The 21,667-nt window shown below is 36.1% G+C and overlaps 1 protein-coding gene across 14 annotated transcripts in view; it reads right to left on the reverse strand.

Annotated features, from left to right (window-relative positions):
- ROBO2 (roundabout guidance receptor 2) overlaps nucleotides 1–21,667 on the reverse strand; it is a 467,458-nt gene that overhangs the window by 111,780 nt on the left and 334,011 nt on the right. For 10 of the 14 annotated variants that reach the window (XM_072025824.1, XM_072025792.1, XM_072025823.1 and 7 more), the window contains exons 6-7: nucleotides 16,566–16,693; nucleotides 13,147–13,158 (exon numbers count right to left, since the gene is read on the reverse strand). In XM_072025824.1, coding sequence (XP_071881925.1) covers nucleotides 13,147–13,158; nucleotides 16,566–16,693 — 140 coding nt within the window. The remainder of the gene's footprint in view (nucleotides 1–13,146; nucleotides 13,159–16,565; nucleotides 16,694–21,667) is intronic. The other 4 variants (XM_072025826.1, XM_072025835.1, XM_072025806.1 and 1 more) reach the window with 1 other exon arrangement.

Genomic DNA, 21,667 nt, shown 5'->3' on the forward strand with positions numbered 1-21,667 from the left:
GGAAAGCACTAAGGTGGTAAACAGTATGTGCATTTGTTCATTCAATCATATGGGAAGGGAGATAAAGATCTTTTAGTCGTGAATTAGAAACTTCCATTCCTGTAGGCATACGGTGCACTAAGGTGTCTCTACAGTTCTGACCACCCACTTAATAAAGGTCACTGAATTTGTTCAGTGCTTGCTGCTCAGCCAGAGAAGTTCACTGCTCAGGATATTAATATGGAATCAATAGCAACCTCAGGCAGAGCGGAAAGCAGAAAACCTCTAACTTCTTCAGGTGTTACATTTGCATTCAACAGGATCTATGCACGAGTCTGCGCTAAATTATAGGTAGCCTCCAGACCATAATGTTTCTATCATGAGGCTAAAAACATGTTGTCAGGAGTCCTTCCCACAGATCATACCTAAGCATGATCAATACCTAGCATCGCTTTTTAGGCATGCTTAGTCCACTGGAGGCATGTTATAAGGATGGTGCTACCAGCTCAACAGACAAAAGAAAGGCATGGCATTTCTGTGAGCTTATCTTTCAAAACACATAACCAAATAAATACAGGTATATAAATTTAAGGGTTCACCTGAAACATTCTCACACACAAGGCTGTACTGCAAGTCAGTAATTCAAAGGTCTGAGTAGATATAATAGGAAAGTACTTGTTGCTGTAGCAAAGACCAAATTCAGGTATGAAATATAAACCTCCTAATTTCTACCTATAATCTGACCTAAGCCTAACTTTGAACATTCCTCACTTTTCTATGAGCAGAAAAAAAAACCTTTATTTTGCAAAAATATATGGAAAAGAAGAAGGAATTTAGGCGGTGACTCAGTCCAGATAATCCAATTGGTGTAGATTTACCTTGTTGCTCTATTCTCCTCCTGCCGCACACCAAATCCTCCCCAGCATTCACCATTCTAGATGAACAGGAGATCTGTGGCATCACAGCTACAAGTTTACACTTTCTGCAGGCACCAGTAAACCACAGTATATGGTTATACACAGATCTGTTTTCTAGTATTATTCTGCATCCATAATTAATAGAAATTCATTACAAAAATAAATAAATGAACCAGAGCTTTAATCTAAATATAGCGCCAGAATCTCAAGGGGAGCTAGCTTTTACTGGTCACTGCATTAATTAGAACATAAAACCAATCCCACCAGCCAAACTATTCAACAGTATACTCTTAAAGAACATGAAAACCCTCATTTTTTAAAAAAATAAAACCTTGCATACATTTTTTATGTATTCAAATAAGTTGTTCTATAATGAAATAAACTCATGTTTTTCTCCAGTTTGTTGTCATAATCAGCTATAATTCCGTTTACAGACAGATAAAAATGACATGGTTTATATCACTGAAACAATGTTTTCACCATACCAATTTTATCTATCAAATTTCACTTGACTACTGAGAATTGACAACTGAAAGTAACACCTAATACTTGCGGGAGAAATGTTGGTCAAGTATAACTACCAAAGCAGTAGGACTGCCATTATCCCCAGAGAATGCAATGTGACCCTGTTCAGAGACAACAAGGCTTTTTTTTGACTTGAATAAGCAGTTCAATTTTCCTAAAAAAAGAACTCATTATCTGCATGTATAAATGCTGTTTGTAAGGTAAATATTACTACTCCTATTTTGCAGAAAGGTTGGCTAAGAACATGACTTGCTCAAAGTTCAGCATTAGTAGAACATTGGACAAAACCTTATTCAAGTCATTATTGCTTTTCTCAAAGTATGTTTTTTTTGTTTGTTTTTTTTTGTTGTTTTTTTTTTTTTTTTTTTGTGTGTGTGTTTGTTCTTTAATTTTAAAAACAGTTTGAAAAGGTACAGTTAGAGAAATAACAGCAGGCTTGATATGCTTCAGCTGTTAAAGAGCTATGAGCTATGTTAATGCTTATTTCAGTCTAAACATTAAGATGATTAGAAGAATCTGCTGAAAAAACTGTTATGCAGCTGCAAACTGAGTGTTGCGCCTATCAAACTATTACCCTTTATTGTTTCAGATGTAACATTATCTGCATTGGAATAAACAGGGTAGAGAAACTCTTGCTTAGGTGACATTTGAAAATCAAAGACTAAAAGGAAATGTATTGCTTGAATTCCAGGATAACAGACAAAAATATGAGGAAAAAAACAAAAACAAAAACAATTAAGATTATAGACCTAGTGCACTTCTATTTTTTGTTGTTGTTTTTGTTTTGTTTTGTTTTGTTTTTTGAGAAATTTAAATAGTATACAGTAAATTAGATTTGATTTCTGGCAAATTATGCTTTGATATGGCATTCAGCAAGCGCTTGCTTCAATCAATGTCACACTAGAGCTCTGTTATGCTAATAGAGGCTGGTGAGGGTGAGTGGGATGATATGGAAATCAGATGGTTGAACATGAATAGAAACCATAGGCCATGTATGAGGTGGGCTTTGAGATGAGGGGGTGGGGAGACCCTAAGGTTAATCACATCATGTTCAGAACTGTTTTTACAGCACAGAACAGTATTCTACTGTAAGAATGAAAATGGAGATAGAAAAGCATGAGCAGTAGTTAAGCATTAGTTGTTCAAAATGGTAACAGTGCATTCTGTTGCACTCTTTCTAGATGTCACGATCCATCACTAGACGGTTCTCTTTTTCTAGTAATAAATGCATATGAAGGTATCCTCTGTTTAATTGTTAAACATTTGTTAAATAAATAAATCAATAAATAAAATGATACAAATATTGCAAAATATTCAAAGGGATTTCTCAATTCTTTTCCGATCCTAATAGTTAGCAGGATCTCTAATATTTTGTGATGGATTACATTAATTTCTTTCCCGGGAGCATCTCTGAGTACTAAAGGTTATGCTGAGTCACCAGGAGCTGACAAAGACACTGATGTAGAAAATCTTGACCAACACGGTGAGTTTATTCCTCCTACCTGAACTCCAGTCACCTGATAAGAAATGTTACTCAGAAGATGAGAGGAAAATTACCACAGAAAAATGTGATTTTACAGTAAAAAGCACTGTGATCCCATATGAAATCCAAGCAACATTTTCTTTCAGCGACAGTTTTCTAAACTGGTCTTGTGATTTGTGGTTCACGTTGAACACAATGATCCTATGGGAATTCTGTTATCATAACTTGCTCAGAGCAGCTCCCCCAGTCCAGGTGCACTGGGGTGCACATGTTATATTGCTGTGACTTTAATTGAAAGTAGATATTGTACCAAGTTTTAGTCCAATATCGCTACCACAAGCAGAGATAGCACTGTAACCACAGCAAGTAATATCAGTGGGATTTTTGTTCTCATGTTTTTGTTTTTCCTAACACCTTCAATTAACTAAGGAAGCCCCACTGTGAGATCAAACTAATTTTATATAATCCAGACAATTTTCAGATAATGAAAACTTTAGTAATCTTTTAATTACATGTACTTAAATAAAACATCCTCAGATATCATCACGAAGTATGAGACTTTATTCAAAGCTCGTTGAAGCTGGCAGAAATCCTCCTGTTGGCTTACATGGTCTTTGGATCAGACTCACTGAAAAAATAATATATATAAATAAAAAAAAAAGCAACAAATTTTATAGGGCTTAAATTATAGATTTGATAACCTTTAACTGCAACTAATTTCAGTTAATAGTCAACTGCGAATGAAATTTGTCATGAAGATTACTTATGCTAGCTAAGCGATAAAGATGAGTATTTCATTATAAACTGGAATTGCCTATTATTTGTAAACATATTTCTGTGATTGGTTCGAAGAGGGTAAGGGGAAATATGTTAACCTGTAAGCCTTCTAGGCAACACTCATCCCTCTTCCTGATGGAGGAAAAAGCTCTGAAGAACAGGCGGAAACACACATTTTGGTAAAGAACCCGGATTCTGTAACTCTTAGCTCTGCTTCCAGCAGGGAAGAGACAGTAAACCAACCTAAAATTCCCATCTGCAGTCTTTATTTTTTTTTTTTAATTATTATTATTTCTTTTTTTGCATCGTACACTTGCAGCAATTTCATAATTACCTTCTGAGCAATCAAAATGATACTTGGTACAATACTCAGTTGCCTAGCTTGAGATAAGAGATTCAGTTAACATGATGAGATAATGGAGTCTTCCCCGAATGGTCTTCTAGGTTCTGGAATCCCAGCAACATCTCTGCCTTCCTTACGAGACTTGAAACCGGGTATCTCAATGTGCTATTGCAGTGACAATATTCATCTGGACACAAGCTGGTCTTGGATACATGTTCACATTTTAAGGCATAAAGCTCAGTTCCAGTCTTACACAACACAGATCAAGAATTGCCTCTAAGATGTTTATATGAAGAAGAAGTCCCCAGTGTTCCAACTGAAGTATTACTTTCAAAAAGGATATAACCCTTGACATTATCCATGGAGTATGACTGCTTATTTATAGGATTGCTTTGCTGGTTCCAGTGATACTGGGCTAGAAGATAGTTGAAGGAAGTACAGGAATTCTTGAGAGACAGACATGAAAGCGTATGCATTGTGAAACATGGTTTGATATTATACTGTTGCTGATGGAGTATATAGAGGAAAACCCAGTCTCATACACTGTAAGTCTGGGCTGAAAGAGCAGTTCTTTTCTCTGAAGTTCAGATCTTGTTCACAGGCACAGACCATAACATGTGGTTCTTAGGAAACAAAGTTGTTTGTGAACTACTAGTTATGACTAACGATAAATCAAAGATGTAGCCTCTGACACAGAAGCCATAAGAGGAACTTGAAAGGATGACAACTTCGGCCTACTACTAATGCAGATATTTCTTATTAAGGATAAACAAATGGAAGTTTAGGATGGTCATTGTCTTTATGGTGAGAAGACTTAATCTTATGGTGTGCTCTAATGATCAGGTGCACTCACAGACAGTGAAGGAAGTAAATTTTCATCATGCTAGTTACTGCTGAGTTGCCTGGGAAATTGATTTCCTTCTCTTCTCTGCCGTTAGTATCATGTTAGCGCAGCAAACTACAGCTGCAAACCCTAGTCTGCAGGAGTGCAGTTGGACTTTGAAACAAGTGCATGGGTCTCCTCTTCCTCTTCCTCTTCCCTTCCCTTCTCATTTAGATAGTTTGTTTTCTTCTATGATTTATTCTTCAGGTGGAAGAATATGGCTTTTGTCAGTAAAAATGAGGAATGGGTAGGTTGTAAGGGATAACGAGATTCATGAAGCCCCTCACTAGATCTGTGATATTTTAAAATGACACAAGTGGATGTGGCAAAGCAGGTGCTTGGTTTGGATTCATCTGAAAAGCAGCTTCATAGAACCTATTCTTAAAACACCTATAATCTATAGATCAGATATCATCTTTAACATTGACAATACTTCAAAATTAATTCTCATTTTGTATATTTGATAAATCAAATATAGACAATTAAAAACAAAGTGGGCAAGTGGGGAGAACTTTCAGCAAGTTGAATACAAAAGAAGCACTGGGGAAGAGGTACCAAGCTACAGTGGAACAGAAGTAGAGGGCAGAGGGAAGCTATCTCCACAAGATCATCATCAGGAGCAGCTCTGGTATAAGTGTCCTTCACACTGGTGCTGTCTCATGGAAAATGAGAAATTCCCTTTTGTTAGTGATAGTGTTTTTATTTGGTTTGTTGCTTTTATTTGTTTGCTTGTTTTCTGGTTTCAGATTCACTGAGAATGTTAAGCCATCTTTCATACTTGGACTAATTGTTCTAATCTGAATTTCACTTATAACAACATTTTTATCCTTCAGTTGCTCTGAAACACTGAAGCAGATAATTTATGAGAGCATGGAAGCACAAGCTTTTTATTTTATTTTTTTTTTTGTAAGAGGTAAAAGAAGTCTTAGAGAATCAATAAATAAAAACAGCTAACTGCCTTATATATTTTGACGTATAAAATCTCTCTTTTATTCCTGGATGACCTAAAAGAAAGAAGTGGGATAAATCTGTGCAGTGAAAAAAAAAGAGATGTGAGATAAACAATAATGAAAAAAAAAAAAAAAGGTTTGGTTTATATGGTTTATATTCAAAGTTTCCCTGTCAATTTCAATTAAGATAACTGCCAAATCTTCATTTATCATTATAACAGGAGTTTAAGCACAAAGAAAAAAAATACTGCCAAGTACTTGTTCTTCCCTATTGACTACAACTAATTTCAATACAGGAAAATTATGAGAATACTTACAAACAAACAAACAAACAAAAAACCTCTGTCTCCTACATAGTTGAGAAAAAAAGAAACCTACTTTCCCCCCCTCGCCCCATTTCCAGTTCTCTGAACAGCTCCTTTCCTGACCTCTCTTCTCTGTTCTATGGTATGTTTAAACATGAAGTTTCAATATCTGGTCTGAATTTCATCTCAACATTGGACTGTAACCCACTAGAATTTGAATCTCTGCTTTATTATATCTTGTCCAATCATCTCTTCTAAGTGGAACTCAAACCTTACAGAAGCTCCTGGAAAATCCCTCTTGGAAAGTCCTTTGTTTAGCTTTGATACATATAAAGAGAGGTAGCACTGCCTCTGACTGCTCAATACCTTACATTAATAAGGACTTTTCTCTACTCTAGACAATTCTTTCTTTCCTTTTTTTTTCTTCTTTTTTTAATTTCTCCTTAAGTGTCTGAGATTCAGGATATGCCTTTTGTTTAGATCAGATAAAAAAGTGCTCTCCTAAATTTGTAATACTTTAGTCTACTTGCTTATGTAAAGGGTAACATCAGGTGATGGCATGCGCCTTCCCTCTACCTTCTGTGAATTCAGCAAACAAAGCAAATTATGCCAACAAAAACACATGTAATCTGCTATGATTCTTTTTGTCATGGGTGATAGCAGAAGGGTTTGCTCATACAGCATTTAAAAAAGAAAAGCATACCTCTTGCTGATTTAGTAAGATTTCATCAAAAAAACAAGAGTAATTTGGTTATTTGCTTCAAAAAATAAACAAACATGAATTCACACACTGAATAGAAGAGCCAAGGTGGTGAAAAGAAAAGCAAAGCCGGGGTATGTTGGGCTAATAGGATACAGCTATAGTGAGAAAGATGACAAGTTCCTGGTTCATTTACCCTTGATCATAAAGAAAGACTGAGAGGAGACTTTCTGCTCAATTTGGGCCACTGTAAAGAGAAGAGAGGAAAAGGAGTGAGGAAGAAAAGGGACTATTTATGCTGATTGACAATGGTAACATTCAAAGAATAGGACATAAAGTAGTTTTGCTGTTGAATAATATTGAGGACTTATCCAAATTGTAAAACTCAGTGCTACAAGCAAGCAGCAATTGAGTAAAGAAGGCAAAGAGAAAAGTGGATGGATTACTGTATTGATTTCCACACTCTTCTTGAAAGAAAAATTACTAATTTCTCCTTTTATAAACAGGGAAGGAACAACACATCAAAAGACTATTTTTCATACACTAATCTTCAAAGACACATGGGAAGACAGAATCCACTGAAACAAGAAAACAATTCCTACTGATTTGAGCATACATAATGGACTCAGGAAATTTACATATTAAACCTCTCAAAAATTTCCCAAGCTAGAGTTCAGCAGTAAAATAAATAAATAGATAGGCCCTTTTATCACTTCCTGAAGTTGCTATACCTGGCTTTTCTGTAACAGAAACAGTATGAGTGCAGGCACATCCGTGGTACTGTAGTGGAATGAGCCCAGTATGTAACAGTGTGACTTACTAAAACTTCAGATACGCAGCCATCTTTCAAGTTTATCCTTGAAGAAGAATCCTGTGTCAGAACTTCTATATTTCTGCTTTGACCGCTCTCTGGTATACCCAAAAGACTTGGAGCAGTTGAAAATGAAGCCAGAGTTTTGTTGACCAGCCTTAATAAATGCCTGGTGGTTAATGTGCTCTGTCCCCATTTGCAGAGCTGTTGTGGCCCATAGATCACAAATGTATTTCTATGGTACCATAAGTTGTCATGGAGATTCAAGTGTAAGTTCAGCTAGTGGAATTTTGCCAAAGTACAAATGCTAAGGACTTTTGGATTTTTTAGAGTGTTCTTTCAAGGGCTACTAAGTGTCCGAACAAATCAATTATTTCTTTCACTCAGCACCAAGCTTTTCTCTTTAATATAAAGGATTTGCATAGTGATAAATAAAAAGAATGAATTCTTTCAGTTAGGGAAGAAGAAAATGCAAAAAGCTTAATGTCTTCTGGTGTCCTTACCCTCTTCTGAAAATTTCTATATGCGATAGCAGCAGGCAGGCAGGCAAAATACTGCACTTTAATATAGATAATAGATTTCTGCCACTGAAAGATGGCACAGCAGTGCCAAGCATGATCTCATCTCTTCTGTCACACACCAATTACCACTGCTGATGTAGTTTTATAAATCCTCAGTGTCTCAAGTGAAGGTGATAGTTTCATGAATACACTAAAAACAAAAGTATTCACACTATATAGACTTTCCTGCAAGAGTCAGAATGAAATGGAAAAGGATAGAGAGAACTCTGCCAGCTATCATCTAAACAATGTGATTTCCAGCCACAAACAAATGCAACCTTGCTTAAATATACAGACCTTTCTATATTATTTCTTGCTGCACCACTCTTAATAGATCATTAACCCATGCCAGGTTGATTTATGACATGAAAACTTCCCAGAGCAGAGTGAAATGCATCATACAGCCACATTTCACTTAAATATGAATAGGCTGTATTCAATTAGTATGAAATTTAGAAAATTCATGGCAGATGTCTTATCTGTTTCTCTGTTCTCCAACATGGTAGGGAAGTAAGGTTATTGTGACTTGATTGGTCTCCCTTTACTTCCTTTGTTAATTGCAGATAATTTCTATTCAGGTGACAAAATGATCTGGCTATTTACTGAATGGCAATTCTTTCTGAGAAGATGAGTCATATCATATGACAATTAATTAAATAAACTTAATTAGGTAAACTACAAGGCAACTGAAATGCAAAAAAACTGTATTTTGACCTGTTGAAACACAGTTGAAAATAAATTGAAAACAGTACTTTGCCATCTGAATGACCTTTTTCATGATTAGCAAAAAGGTAACGAAAGCATTAGACACAGATCTCCACAGATCTTCTATTTGAACTCAACTTTAAGTCTATATCTCAGAGCAATATAACAATTGAAAAAGCAGGTTACTGTTACTTTTAGGCAGGATTATATGAAACTTAACTCCTCTTAACTTTTGGAATACTTTTTATAGCTATTCTTCTGCACAGCTGTTATAAGAAATACAGCAGAATGCCAAACTGAGAAAATATAAACTTCCTCATCTGGAAGATCCATCCAACAAGTTAAATAACAGTAGAAATAGGGATAAATATGAATAAATATCTTGTTTCCTAAACCCATCTGTTATAAATCCTGTAGCAAATCATTTCAAAAGGTTATAAATAAGAGAACATCTATTTCAGAAACAGGCAACACATTTATACCTAGCAGCAAATCCAAACATGATGAGTAATCTGGTATAGAGCTGTTAAATTCACCAGCTGCCATCCACCTCAGGCAGAACCATACCTCATTTTGTCTATGCAGCACATACCATATGTTAAAAAACTGCTTGAATCAAACATGGTCAGTGGCAGAAGTAATTCCACTACTGAATTTTCCATTCAAGATGAAATTTAAATTAAATTAAAACAACTAACAGAATACAAATATTTGAAACAGGTAAAGCTAAATAGTAGATGGAAATTATTCAGCTTGCAGTAAGAACTACTGCAAAGAATTACAAGAATTAACAATCCCTGAACATTAAAAATACATATCTTTATTCTTCAGCAACAAGCCAGTAAAATAAAATGTTTTGGTCTTGTTTAAAACACAAAAAAGACCAAAAACATCTGCTTTGAAATGGAGGTAGTGATGAAAAGTAGAGGTACCCAGATAATATGCAGGTATCAGAAAAGAGTATAAAATTTTAAACTACTCCCCTGCAGTTCATCTTATACCTTAATATATAAATATATTTCTGTTAAAATGTCACTCTCCTAGAGAGTTGTGAGTGTAGATTCCTTTCTGTAAGGACAGGTGATTTTTGCTTTGCATTCCACTTAAATTTCTAAACAAACAAACAAGTTAAAAAGTTAAAGATTTGACTCACTATTCTTGTCAAATGACAATTTCAACAGAAGATCATTTGGGCATTTTGGTGGTGAAATGATGGTAAAGAGGGAAGATACTTCGTTTTGCATTACCTGGCTTTAAATTTTTAATAGGATAGGTAGCCACCTGCTTTGTCTACTTTTGAATGAAACAGAATGAACTGTGGAAACCATTCCAGCTCTTTAAGTAAAAAGAAGGAAAGAAGGAGGAATGAGGGGAGGGGAGGCAAGGGTAGTCTCATAAGGAACCTTTTCTACAGGTGCAGGTTTAGACACAAGTGATCCAAAGAAGATGATCTCCTTATACACTGCAACCACTGCACACTCAGTTGTATAGGAGTTACAGATGTTAAAAATCTTTGGAGTTGGATGTACTTTAAAACATTTTTACAATTCACAAGATAAACACTAAATTAAATAGTTTGATAAAGACCATATGTCCATATAATGATTATTTTAAGGTCAACCACTCTAATTTATGTTTTCCTGAATAAATCATAAATAAGAAGAATTTTCTTTGCACCAGATGTTCATTCGTTACAAAGTAAAATAGTGTGGGCAGGGAATATGACAAATTGACCATGGCATGGTCACACAAGAGAATCATTCACCTGGACATAAAGTAACTTGATACCGAAAGCTTCTACATACACTTTGGATATGGAATCGTTCACAACTCAATGGCCTGAGAAGTCTTTAAAGAGAATCAGTGCTCGAAAATGAGACACCACCAGCGCTGCTAAAACCTAAAATTATTTTCTTGTGAATCTTCAGTCATTTATTTTATGTGGCTTTCACTGATTTTGAAACAATCTCTACTTCAGTATTTTTTTGCCTTTATTTTAATAGTGAGCAGAGAGAAAAATAAATAAAAGTAAAATGTTTTTCACATTGCAGCATTTTCATAGTGAATTGAGAAGCAGATTTAATTATTAGCTATAAAAAAAAATAAATGAGAGATTTATATCAAAAGCATACCGAATTAATTCTAAATTTTCTAAGCAAAGGAAAAAAATTACAAATTTACTCCAGTTTTACCATTACAACTCATGGGAATTAAATTCTTAAGAATATGAGCTGTCAATGTGCCCAGGTGGTTAAAAGGCCAACGCATCCTGGCTTGTATCAGGAATAGTGTAGCCAGTAGAACCAGGGAGGTCATCATCCCCCTGTACTTGGCTCTAGTGATGCCGCACCTCAAGTACTGTGTTCAGCTTTGGGCCCCTCACTACAGGAAGGACATGGAGGCCCTGGAGCGTGTCCAGAGAAGGGCTACAAAGCTGGTGAAGGGCCTGGAACACAAGTCTTATGAGGAGAGGCTGAGGGAACTGGGGTTGTTTAGTCTGGAGAAGAGGAGGCTCAGGGGAGACCTTATTGCTCTCTACAACCACCTGAAAGGAAGGTGTGAAGAGTTGGGTGTTGGCCTCTTCTCACAGATAACTAGTGATGGGACTAGAGGGAATGGCCTCAAGTTGCACCAGGGGAGGTGCAGTTTGGGAATTAGCAGAAATTTCTTCTCAGAAAGAGCAATCAGGCATTGGAATGGGTTGCCCTGGGAAGTGGTGCCGTCACCATCCCTGGGGGTGTTTAAAGAAAGGTTGGACGTGGTGCTTAGGGACATGGCTTAGTGGGAGACATTGGTTGGTAGGGGGGTGGTTGGACCAGGTGATCTTTAAGGTCTTTTCCAACCTTAATTATTCTGATTCCCAAAGTAATACACTAGTGACTTGAGTTTAAAGCTTGCTATTGACTTTTCAAATGGAGAACTTCGAATTGCTCTTCTACTTAGGGAATTCTCTAGCTGTGGATAAGCAATGCCATGACTGCAGCTTGGCTCTATGTATGCTAGTTCAAGCAAACCAATAAGCATAGGACCATCTTAGTTCTGGAAACAGATGCCTAATCTGGATTTTATCTTTAAATTATTCCAACTGCTTTTCCTCCAACCTCGTAACAGTGAAGAGCTGAGACAAGGTCAAATACAAACGGTAGTCAAACATATTTGTGACATAAGTTTTGACTATATAAAGAAAGACTAACCCCCTCAGCAATCTCTGTAAACACCAGTACAGACTTTTCACACTAATCAAAACAAAACAAAACAAAAAAAAACAAAACAAAAAACAAAAAACACATAATTATTCTAAAAGATACATCTAAATGCAAACTACAAAAATCAGAAGAGAAGTGCAACTGGTTAAATTGTTCAGAAAATCCATATAGGCACAGAGTAAACATCCGTGAATGAAAACTAAATAATAAGTTCCGGGTGTTTGTGAACACCAAAAGAGAATTTCAGCTATGGACAGTTGCAATTTTTCCATTAGTTAGATTTTTATAAATCTATGCTCAGTTAGATTTTTATAAATTTTTAAAAGTAATTTCAAAGACATAGGAAAGAATCAAATTTTCACAGTGGGATTTCAAAATCCAGATTGTCTTCCCCTGGAATTTTTATTCAGAACAGTCTGCATCCTATACAGTGCATTCCAAAGTGCACTCCAAGATGACCCAAGGACAAAAATCTGTGATGAACTTTCTTAACAAGCACGGAAATCTACTCCATCCCCTCTTCAATTTCAGGACTATTTTCATTTCAAAAATCTTTGAAAGATACAAGAAAGACGGGACATGCAAAGCCTTTGCTTTTACTGCTATGCAATAAAAGCATAATGAGCTGATCATTTAGGGCCTGATAGAAGCTCACCAAAGTCAATACAATCCTTTCTGTTGATTTCAATGGCGTTTATACCAGGCCCTTAAATAGACTGTCAAAACCATCTGAATGAGTGATTTTGGCTTAGTATCACCACACACCCCCAGTTTCACTGAATGGTATTTATTGGTGATTTAGCAAATGTGTTTATACATGACATAGCAGAAAATAGAAAGTTCAGAAATAGCACTTTGTCAGTCAAAATCACTTGCCTGGTGTTATAAAGTTAACGCTATTAAGCACTGGCTGCTAGCTCAAGCCAGTTAAATGCTGTTGCAAATGAAAGATGAAGCATTGCATGAAGCCATGCTAAAATGGATAGAAGGATGGTTACTTACCAACGGGGCGAGCTGTTGACATTACAATGGTGTAGTGAGAACATAAAAAAGAAATTAAAAAAGAAAAGAATATCTGTCAGAATGCATGACGTGTAATGTTACGTTCAACTATGGATACTACCATGATTGCTAACCCCTCAAATGATAGTCTAAGTAAAATATTTACTGCTATTACTGTTTAGTCACACATTACTATTATCACATTTATTTGAGCATAGCATCTGAACAAGTTGACTGGAATCATTCTCTGAGAAGCATTTTTATTATCTTCACATGCCACATCAAGTATCACTGTTAGTGCCTGATAAAAGAAAAATTGCTTGCATTAGCACAAACTTTTAGATCTTGATGAACACATCAATTTAAGCTACACTACCAAATGTCATGCCAGTAGATGCAAGGCATTTGATTTTTAAGTTGAATACCAATTGAATGTTAAACATGGCCAGTCAGTACAGCAGTAGGGGCTACAAAAAGACCAGGTCAGTTTTTCTCATTCAATAACAGGCATGAAAGCTTACAACACATTGCTTTTTCCTCACTGACAGGGCTGATGAAAATATAACAAATAGGCTGAAATGGCTGCAGGGATTTCAACCCAGAATCTCCCAAATTACTGTTTAGATAACTTCTACTTCCTAAAAAAAAAATTGCTGCTGAATGATCGACAGGTTAATACAGTTTCGGACTGATACAGAGACTGAAAGCTGTTGCTGCAACAAGTGATTTCTTGATTATAGGAACAGCCCTTATATAGTTGTGTTGGGAAAGAAGGCTGACAGTCCCTCTGCTAATAAAATGAAGATATCCCCTTTCAGAACAGCCAAAAAGTTGGACATAAATTTGACTCATAGTTGCATCTGGTTAGGTGAAACTTCCCATATTTTAGCAACAGAAATGGTCACGCACTTTGGAACAATTTTTATTTTTTTTTAATAAATTAACCAGCTCTATGACATTATGTGCAGACTAGAGCCAAAGAGAAGACATGCATATCCTTGTGTAGCATAGCATGCGAGTGCCATCCTAGTTCTCAGCTTTTCTATGGCTTTATTCTTACTTTGTCAGATCCACTTTATGTAACCATTTCAAGCCTGCTGCCATTTCTCACTCATCATCTATTTTAAGACTTTCTGGCTTTTAATATTATGACATTTTTCTTTTCCAACTGAAAGATAAGGAATGAGTGATGCACATCTTTCCAAGACAGGGCCATGAACACTGAGTCACAGAATTCAAATTCTATTATCATTTACAACAGCATGATGTGAATTCCCCATATACATCTGCAACCCCTTCTTTGAGAAGATGGAGCCATGAATAAGGGAGCTATGGATTATGCTATTGCTGCCACATTTGTAGTTGTAACTATGGACACTTGCAAGGACCAAGGCACTCTCAAAGTAAATTTTGATGTGCTAAATGCATTTCTTCTCTACATGATGGGTGATTATGCTAAAACTGGTAAAAGTTTAAGAAGTCAGAATTAAATCTTCCTTTAATTAAAAGGAATATCATTCATGGTCCCTTTAAAGTCAACAGGAGTTTGCCTAGTCCTTTGTTTCCAGAAAATACAAAGTAATAAACTTCTCCACTGAATGTCTGAGCTTTTCTCATTTGCTGTTGTCTTGAACATTTAACGTGCTTATAATATCATGACTTCCTTTGTATTGGATAAACACTATGTATGTGACTGTAAATGGCCATCCCAGGGGACAGTAGTACCCAAGATAATGAAAGTCTACTTTTACTGTAGGAAATTGATTAAATTATATATTTATTTGTTTTTATTTGTTTGTTTTGTTTTTCCACCTTAATTTGATCAGATTCCAGCTTCAGTAATTTCAAAGGATTTTTTGCTTGGTTCTTGTTACTGTTCATATCATGAGATAGGTAGCAAAAATAAAAAGCTTTATTTTTTTAAAAAAAAGCTTTTTAAAAAGCTTTATTTAAAAAAAAAAAAAAAAAAGCTTTATTTTTTTTTAAAAAAAAAAGCTTTTTAAAAAGCTCTGGTAACACATACAGTGGACACAGTTCCAGGAGTGTTTAAAGGCTACTGAATTGGTTGCCAGATGTACTGGAAATCATGATCCTGCCTGTGACAAAGTAATGGAGTTAGAGCATTTCTGAGAGTTCTGTGTAGTGACTATTTTTCTCACGTTACAAATTGGAAGAATAATCTCTTACATGCACATGCAGCAGGTAAATCTACTTCTTCAGATTAAAACAGGGAGGTCTGCATCACCATGTATTATCTAAAGCGAACACTAAGGTAATATTTTAGCAGGTAATATCTTGGTATCACAATACTTTCTTTTATTTGTTATATACTAATATCTCCCCCTCTACAAAGCCACTCGGTGCTTTTTTGCCCTTTGAATTCAGCAAATTAAACTGAACTGTGTCCATGCATTAAATGGATGGAAATGGAAGCTGGCCTCTTGGGTCAGTTGACCCCAGTTCTAATAAAGCAATCCATTGAGACTTTGAACATTTGATTTAATGTGTATGAAAAGAGGAGCACAGATAAAGCTAAAAATGTTTTTATTAACCTTTCACAGCTCTACTGAAAACCGTCAGCATGCACCACTAAACTGTGAAATAGTATCTGCATGATATCCATTGTGCCAAATTGCTGCTTATCTTTTGGAATGAAGTAATAACTACTGTATCCTATTTACTCATATGGAAATATTAGCCCACAAACTTTTTCGCTCCCCATAATCTTTAGCATGTCTATATCTACTGTCACAAAAGACATTTTGGCAAGTCATTACTCTACTGGTTTTAAAACCTCCTTCCCACATCAAAAAGCACCAGATAAAAAATGTATGGATACTGGACACTAGGAATATTTAAAGAGAGAATATGTCAGTTGTTACTTTGTAATACTTACAAAAATTAATTAAGATTTTCTTTTTCTTTTGACTTGGCTTTATCTTACAGATAAAGAGTAATGACAGAGAGTTTAATTACAGCAGAGATAATTGTATAATAATACTATCTGCATTATTTTTGGCAGAGATAAACATAGGTACTACATTTCTTATATTTATTAGGGAAAGGAACCCTAATAATAATAGCCTAAACCGATGGCTCACATATTAAAGTGTATGTCCACGGTTACATAGTGCTTGCTTATGAATGTATATGCATTGTGCATCTATTCTTCGATAAAAGAAATAATATTGGAACAGATCATTAACTGCAGAAAAATCCTGTCCTACAGGATATAACTACAATTTTGCCTGAGATACCAACAGGACCAGGATTTCAGCTCTGTTGCAAATCAGTGCAGCACCCACAACTGCAAAGGATGTGCGAAACCCAAACAAAAGCCCTGTAAGGATGTGGCCCATTATGACAGAAAGCAATTGATCCATACAGGTCACAGGCTCTCTCTCCACAGGAACACTCACCTCGCACAGTAAGGGTAGCAGAGGCTTCCACTTTTCCGACTCGATTCTCTGCAATGCATGTGTAGGTTCCTTCATCTGTGCTCATAGCCTTCTTAATGCGCAAAGTGTAGTCATCTTTGATGTCATACCTGTGTTACAAAAAAAAAAAAAAAAGAAAAAAAAAAGAATGGAAACGTATTCTGTAGCCAACAGAAATGAACAAAAACTCTCACCTGGAATATGCCAGTCTGAATCTATCTTGGATCCAACTTCCCAACTTTGGAAGATAAATTATTATCTAGCATTAGATAATTCCACCAAGCATTAATCTTCATGACATTTTTATTGCACTCTGCATTAGTTAGAAACTTTACATAAAATTAGTATTGCTATGTTCACTCAGTATTAGGGCTTTATTAATAATATCTTTCACTTTGTCCTTGATCTAGAGCAATATGATAAAATTAAGCTATCAGACATCAGTTATCAATACATGACAGCTCAGGTTTATCATGCCTATATGAGTGAGCTACATGTTTTACCTTTGGCTGATTTGGAATTTTTCCTTTACAGTTTTTCTCTAGAGCAGCAACCCCTTAGGCATACTTGTAGGATCTGACACTATAATATTATAAACAATAAAAATATATTTAAGCTCTAGAATGTGACATTTATTGAAGAGGCACATTAAAGGAGATTTATCAATTTCACAGAAATACTACAGAGTGATTCATTTAGTGGACTATAACATTTTCTCTTCTTTAAAATAAATTCAAAACATTTCAATTATGCTTTGTCCATTTCTTTGTTTCTGCTGTTGTAAAAATTCTAAAACTATGAGGATATATAAAATTTGAAATAATACAAAACACTTCAGCAGGCAGTGAACATTCATTCAGGAGAGTAACTCAGTCAAGAAAAATAGGAAAATATTCACAGTTAAATTGTTATCAGCCTGTAGAAGTCAAGATTAACAAACTATTTTAGGCTCTGATGCAAAACTCGTTAAAGTCAACTGAAGACTTGTAAGAAATTTCTTTGGCTCCCGAATCGGGAAAACATCATAGATACTCAGCATGGATATTTTACTCTTGAAATACTCTCTTGTAAAATTATTCTCAATGATATTTTTTCTATATGTAAGCCCCTGATACCTTAATTAAGTCACCTTGAACCAAGAGTTAGCTTCAGATTCTCGTGCATTAAATAGCAAAAGAGGCACATGAGACTAAAGAAAGATCTAGACCTCATGAGATGTCAGTACTGTAATGGTATAGATGCTCACTAACTTTAGAAAAACTAATTTACCTTCTCTTTGTTATATAGCAAAGACCCCACAAGCTTGTTCAGAGAACATATTGAAATGATAAAGAAGGGCACACTTACATGTTTTGATGAGTAAGAATTTAATGCTATTACATACAGAAATGTTGTGAGGCTCCATCTATGAGTATTGTTTAAAGGTTTTGGGAACATCAAATATATACATTACGTGCATTGCTATTGGCTCCTTTATTATAGATCTGTAGCGAGAGTACTGTACTAAGAGACTTAAAAGCATCTTAACTCAAAGGATCATATATGTTGAAACGTTTAAAGTTCTGTTATGTCTAAGTAAAGCCCACAACATTAATTACAGTATTACTAGTAAAGTAATTCCAAGAATAAAGACAAATCAAGGCATCTTTTTACATTCATCACAACACAATTCAGCTTCATTCTATATTCACTAGGTCTATTCATTAGCAAAAAATGAATTAAAGAAGACCAAATTGTGGCTAACTGTTCTGTCAGAGAAAAACATAAACACAGATCATATCCATTTCATTAGCAGTTACACTTAATTGTATATAAATGTTGCTAGTCAGATTTAACTGATAAGAGATATGCAAAGGGGAAAAATAACTAGGTGCCATGGCATTCTACTGAATTTTTTAGGGACCATTTTTGCTAGTGTAATACCATTGAGGGGCAAAAATAGTTATGATAACAGAGAGCTTCATACACGTTTTCTGGATCAGTACAGAGCTATTGCAAATACACATTCCAAAACCATATGCAGCTGAGGCACATTTCTTCTCAACTGTTCACAGATTAGGTAGTTTTGCATGCTGTGCCGCACTAGTCAATGGCAAAGAGAATCAATTTTTCCATAATAGAGAAAAGGCAAATGGTCTCCCTTAAAAATCTCAAGAATATGACAACAGTATCCCAAAACAATGGAGCAGTTATTTGTCTTTGGCGACCGCAGAGTTACAGACAAAAGAAAACACTCATTTTCTTGACACAAGGCCAGCACTAGGGGACCGAAAACATGAAGTTGTATTCGGCTCCTGTAAGATGATAAAACTAAGATAAGCTGTAATGTAAATATGGGTTGGATACAGGAATCACGATTATAAAGCTGGGGAAAAATTAGCCACTTATTTTGTTACACTGACTTTTTTTTTTTTTTTTTTTAAAGATTAATACCATCCCTGTGGTTGACTTACCGCTGCTGAGATAAAACCAGACAGGCAGCAGGGCTGAATCTGACTGGCTGGCTGCTCGAAATGGGATGCAGGCAGCCTGGGACAGGGCCCTACAGTCTGCTGTGGGCTGCAGCTGACTCGCTCTTCATCTCACTGGCGTGCTGGTGCCGGCATGCCAGCCAGCTGCCTTGGAGGCTTCAGCAGTCTTTATGCTTGCACCTGCCAATCATGCAAATTGTGCAAAGGCTGCTGGGGGAAAGAGCCAGCTGCATGGCATGCCAGGACGCAGAGCGAGAGCACAGTCATAATCTCCCACTTGGGTCAAGAAATGGAGGGAGTAAACATGTCACTGTCATGGCCCAGTTACCAATCACTTCAAGGAGTGGCCCAGCTCTCCCTGTCTGTTTCTCCAACAAGGACATGCTGGGTTTTTGGACCACCCTGGCAGAACATGCCGTCTAGCAATTGGATTCATATATAGACGGACCCATGGGATGTTATAACCATCTGCTGTCCTGAAGTATTGATATGTTTCCCCGCAGTCATCTGTTCCACCCACTCTGTCCCCAGAAGTCACCACGGTTCAGTGAAGAGCTTTGACAGGCAGGAAGGAGAAAGGAAGAAAACTGGTTTTCAGCTTTAGCTGATCCACAGCAGCACAAGGAACTTGTGTGAGAAAGGGACTGTGAAGCAAGTCGTGAAGGCTGAATGTGCTTGTATCCTTTCAGTTTCTCAAGCAACGGCCTGTGAAGTCTTGAATAGTGCCTGGTGACCTCTTGATCCAAGAGCTTCATATGCCTGCAACAAGTTTCCTCCTGGGTTTCTGGAGAAGATCACTCTCACCTGGATCACTTCCAAGCTGACACTTGGGAACCAGGCTCAGGGCCTCTCTGACTGCCAATACCAGTCACAGACAGAGGTTGATGATGGAGTGGCAGAAAACCAGGCTGTACTGGTTATGCAGGTCCTTAACTTTGCTGGTGTGCTAAGAAGGCATTGCCTTCAAAATACGTGCAGCATCAAGAAACACCTTCCAACGTATTACCCAAATATTGCTGACTCCTAGCCAAGTAATGCCAAATTTCAACACAAAATGTAGGGTGTCAGACATGGGCTTCATATGTTTATGGCCATCTAATTGGTTCTGAATACTTCCCTTTGTTAAACATTTGGAGGTGCTTAACCTTTCAGTTTAGCTTAAACTTCAGCCATCTGACTAAACTAGAAGAGGTCTTTTAAACAGCTAGTCAGCTTGTGTGGGGATAAAACCCAGCCACTTTTGGGCATCGTGTTACATAACTTGTGTTGTACATGTCCTAGCTCCAGTAGGTCTGTCTTTAATTACCCAAGAAAGAAGGGAGGCAGGGGACTGCGAAGGAAGAGTCAAACAGAAACAACAAGCAGATGAGGAAACATTGCTGGTGAGGAAATTCTAATAGAAATTGGGTGATTTTGAGTGAAATCTGGCAGTCTCTGGCACATATGAATGCACTCATTGTTGCTAGTTTGATTAATGACAGTTGTACAATAGTGTGCTGACAGTCACTGCCATACAGACACTTTTTTTTTTCTTTTTTTTTTTTTTTTTTTATATGAAACACTGCTGAAAATGCAACCCAATCAGATTTGGCCCCTGAACAACATGTGCTATCATCACTGTACCGTGAATTGAGATTGATTGGTAACCAGCTGTGACAAAGTGGGAAAAAGGGCCTTGTCTTTTTCAAGAAAAGAAAAGAAAAATAAAATATCCTGAATTGTGTCAAAACCATTACCATCTGCTCAACCAAATAACAAATAAAACAAAACACATTAACTATTTTTATGTATCACAAATTAATGTACTAAGGTTAGATTCATGCATTGGCTTAAGTATCTAAGAATAATCTTGAATTATATTGTTTTTGTTGCAGTTAGCAGTTCTTGATTTTTTTTTCTTTTCCTTTTTTTTTTTTTTCTTCCACCCCCTCATATTCAAAAGTGTATCTCTCCGTATTCACCCACCAATCTTCCATGGTTATTAAATAAAAAAAAAAAATGAGAGAGAGAAACAGAGAGAATAAGAAAGTTTACTGAAATTGGATAGATTTAGTGGTATGTTTGCTGCATTTGATATACATTCTGCTACTTCATAGAATAACCCTTAGATATCCAGATTTTCAAAAATGTGCATGCAGCTATGCATAAAAATATGTTTCTTTGTCTTTCGTATGCACAGGTAGAGCAGCTGCGTCTGCATCTGGAGTCGTTACATTCCTTGATATACAAGTAGGTATAACTAGTGAGGATGCAGATGCTTCACCTGTGCATTTTAAAGTTGTAACAATGCATTACATGTTCACTAAATTCAACAAAACCAACTCAAAAAGATGTCCTTCCTGCTAAAGGGAAATTGCAAAAGTCACATCTTAATTGCTGTAAACTCATGCTGTTGGCATCAAAAAATTACATCAATTCATACCAGGCACCTATTTTCTTTTCAATATTACTCTAATGTAAATATACATATATATATATTGTATGTATATATAAACGTTGTATGTAGGTTTTGTAGGCTTTCCATTTATTGTTTATTTCTTATAGAAAGGGCACAAAAATTACTTTCCTCTGTTTTCTTTTGCCTGTTTGCCAGGCAATTTTGCAACACACACA

This window comes from Anas platyrhynchos, chromosome 1, assembly GCF_047663525.1.
Source record: "Anas platyrhynchos isolate ZD024472 breed Pekin duck chromosome 1, IASCAAS_PekinDuck_T2T, whole genome shotgun sequence".
In the NCBI taxonomy this organism is placed as follows: Eukaryota; Metazoa; Chordata; class Aves; order Anseriformes; family Anatidae; genus Anas; species Anas platyrhynchos.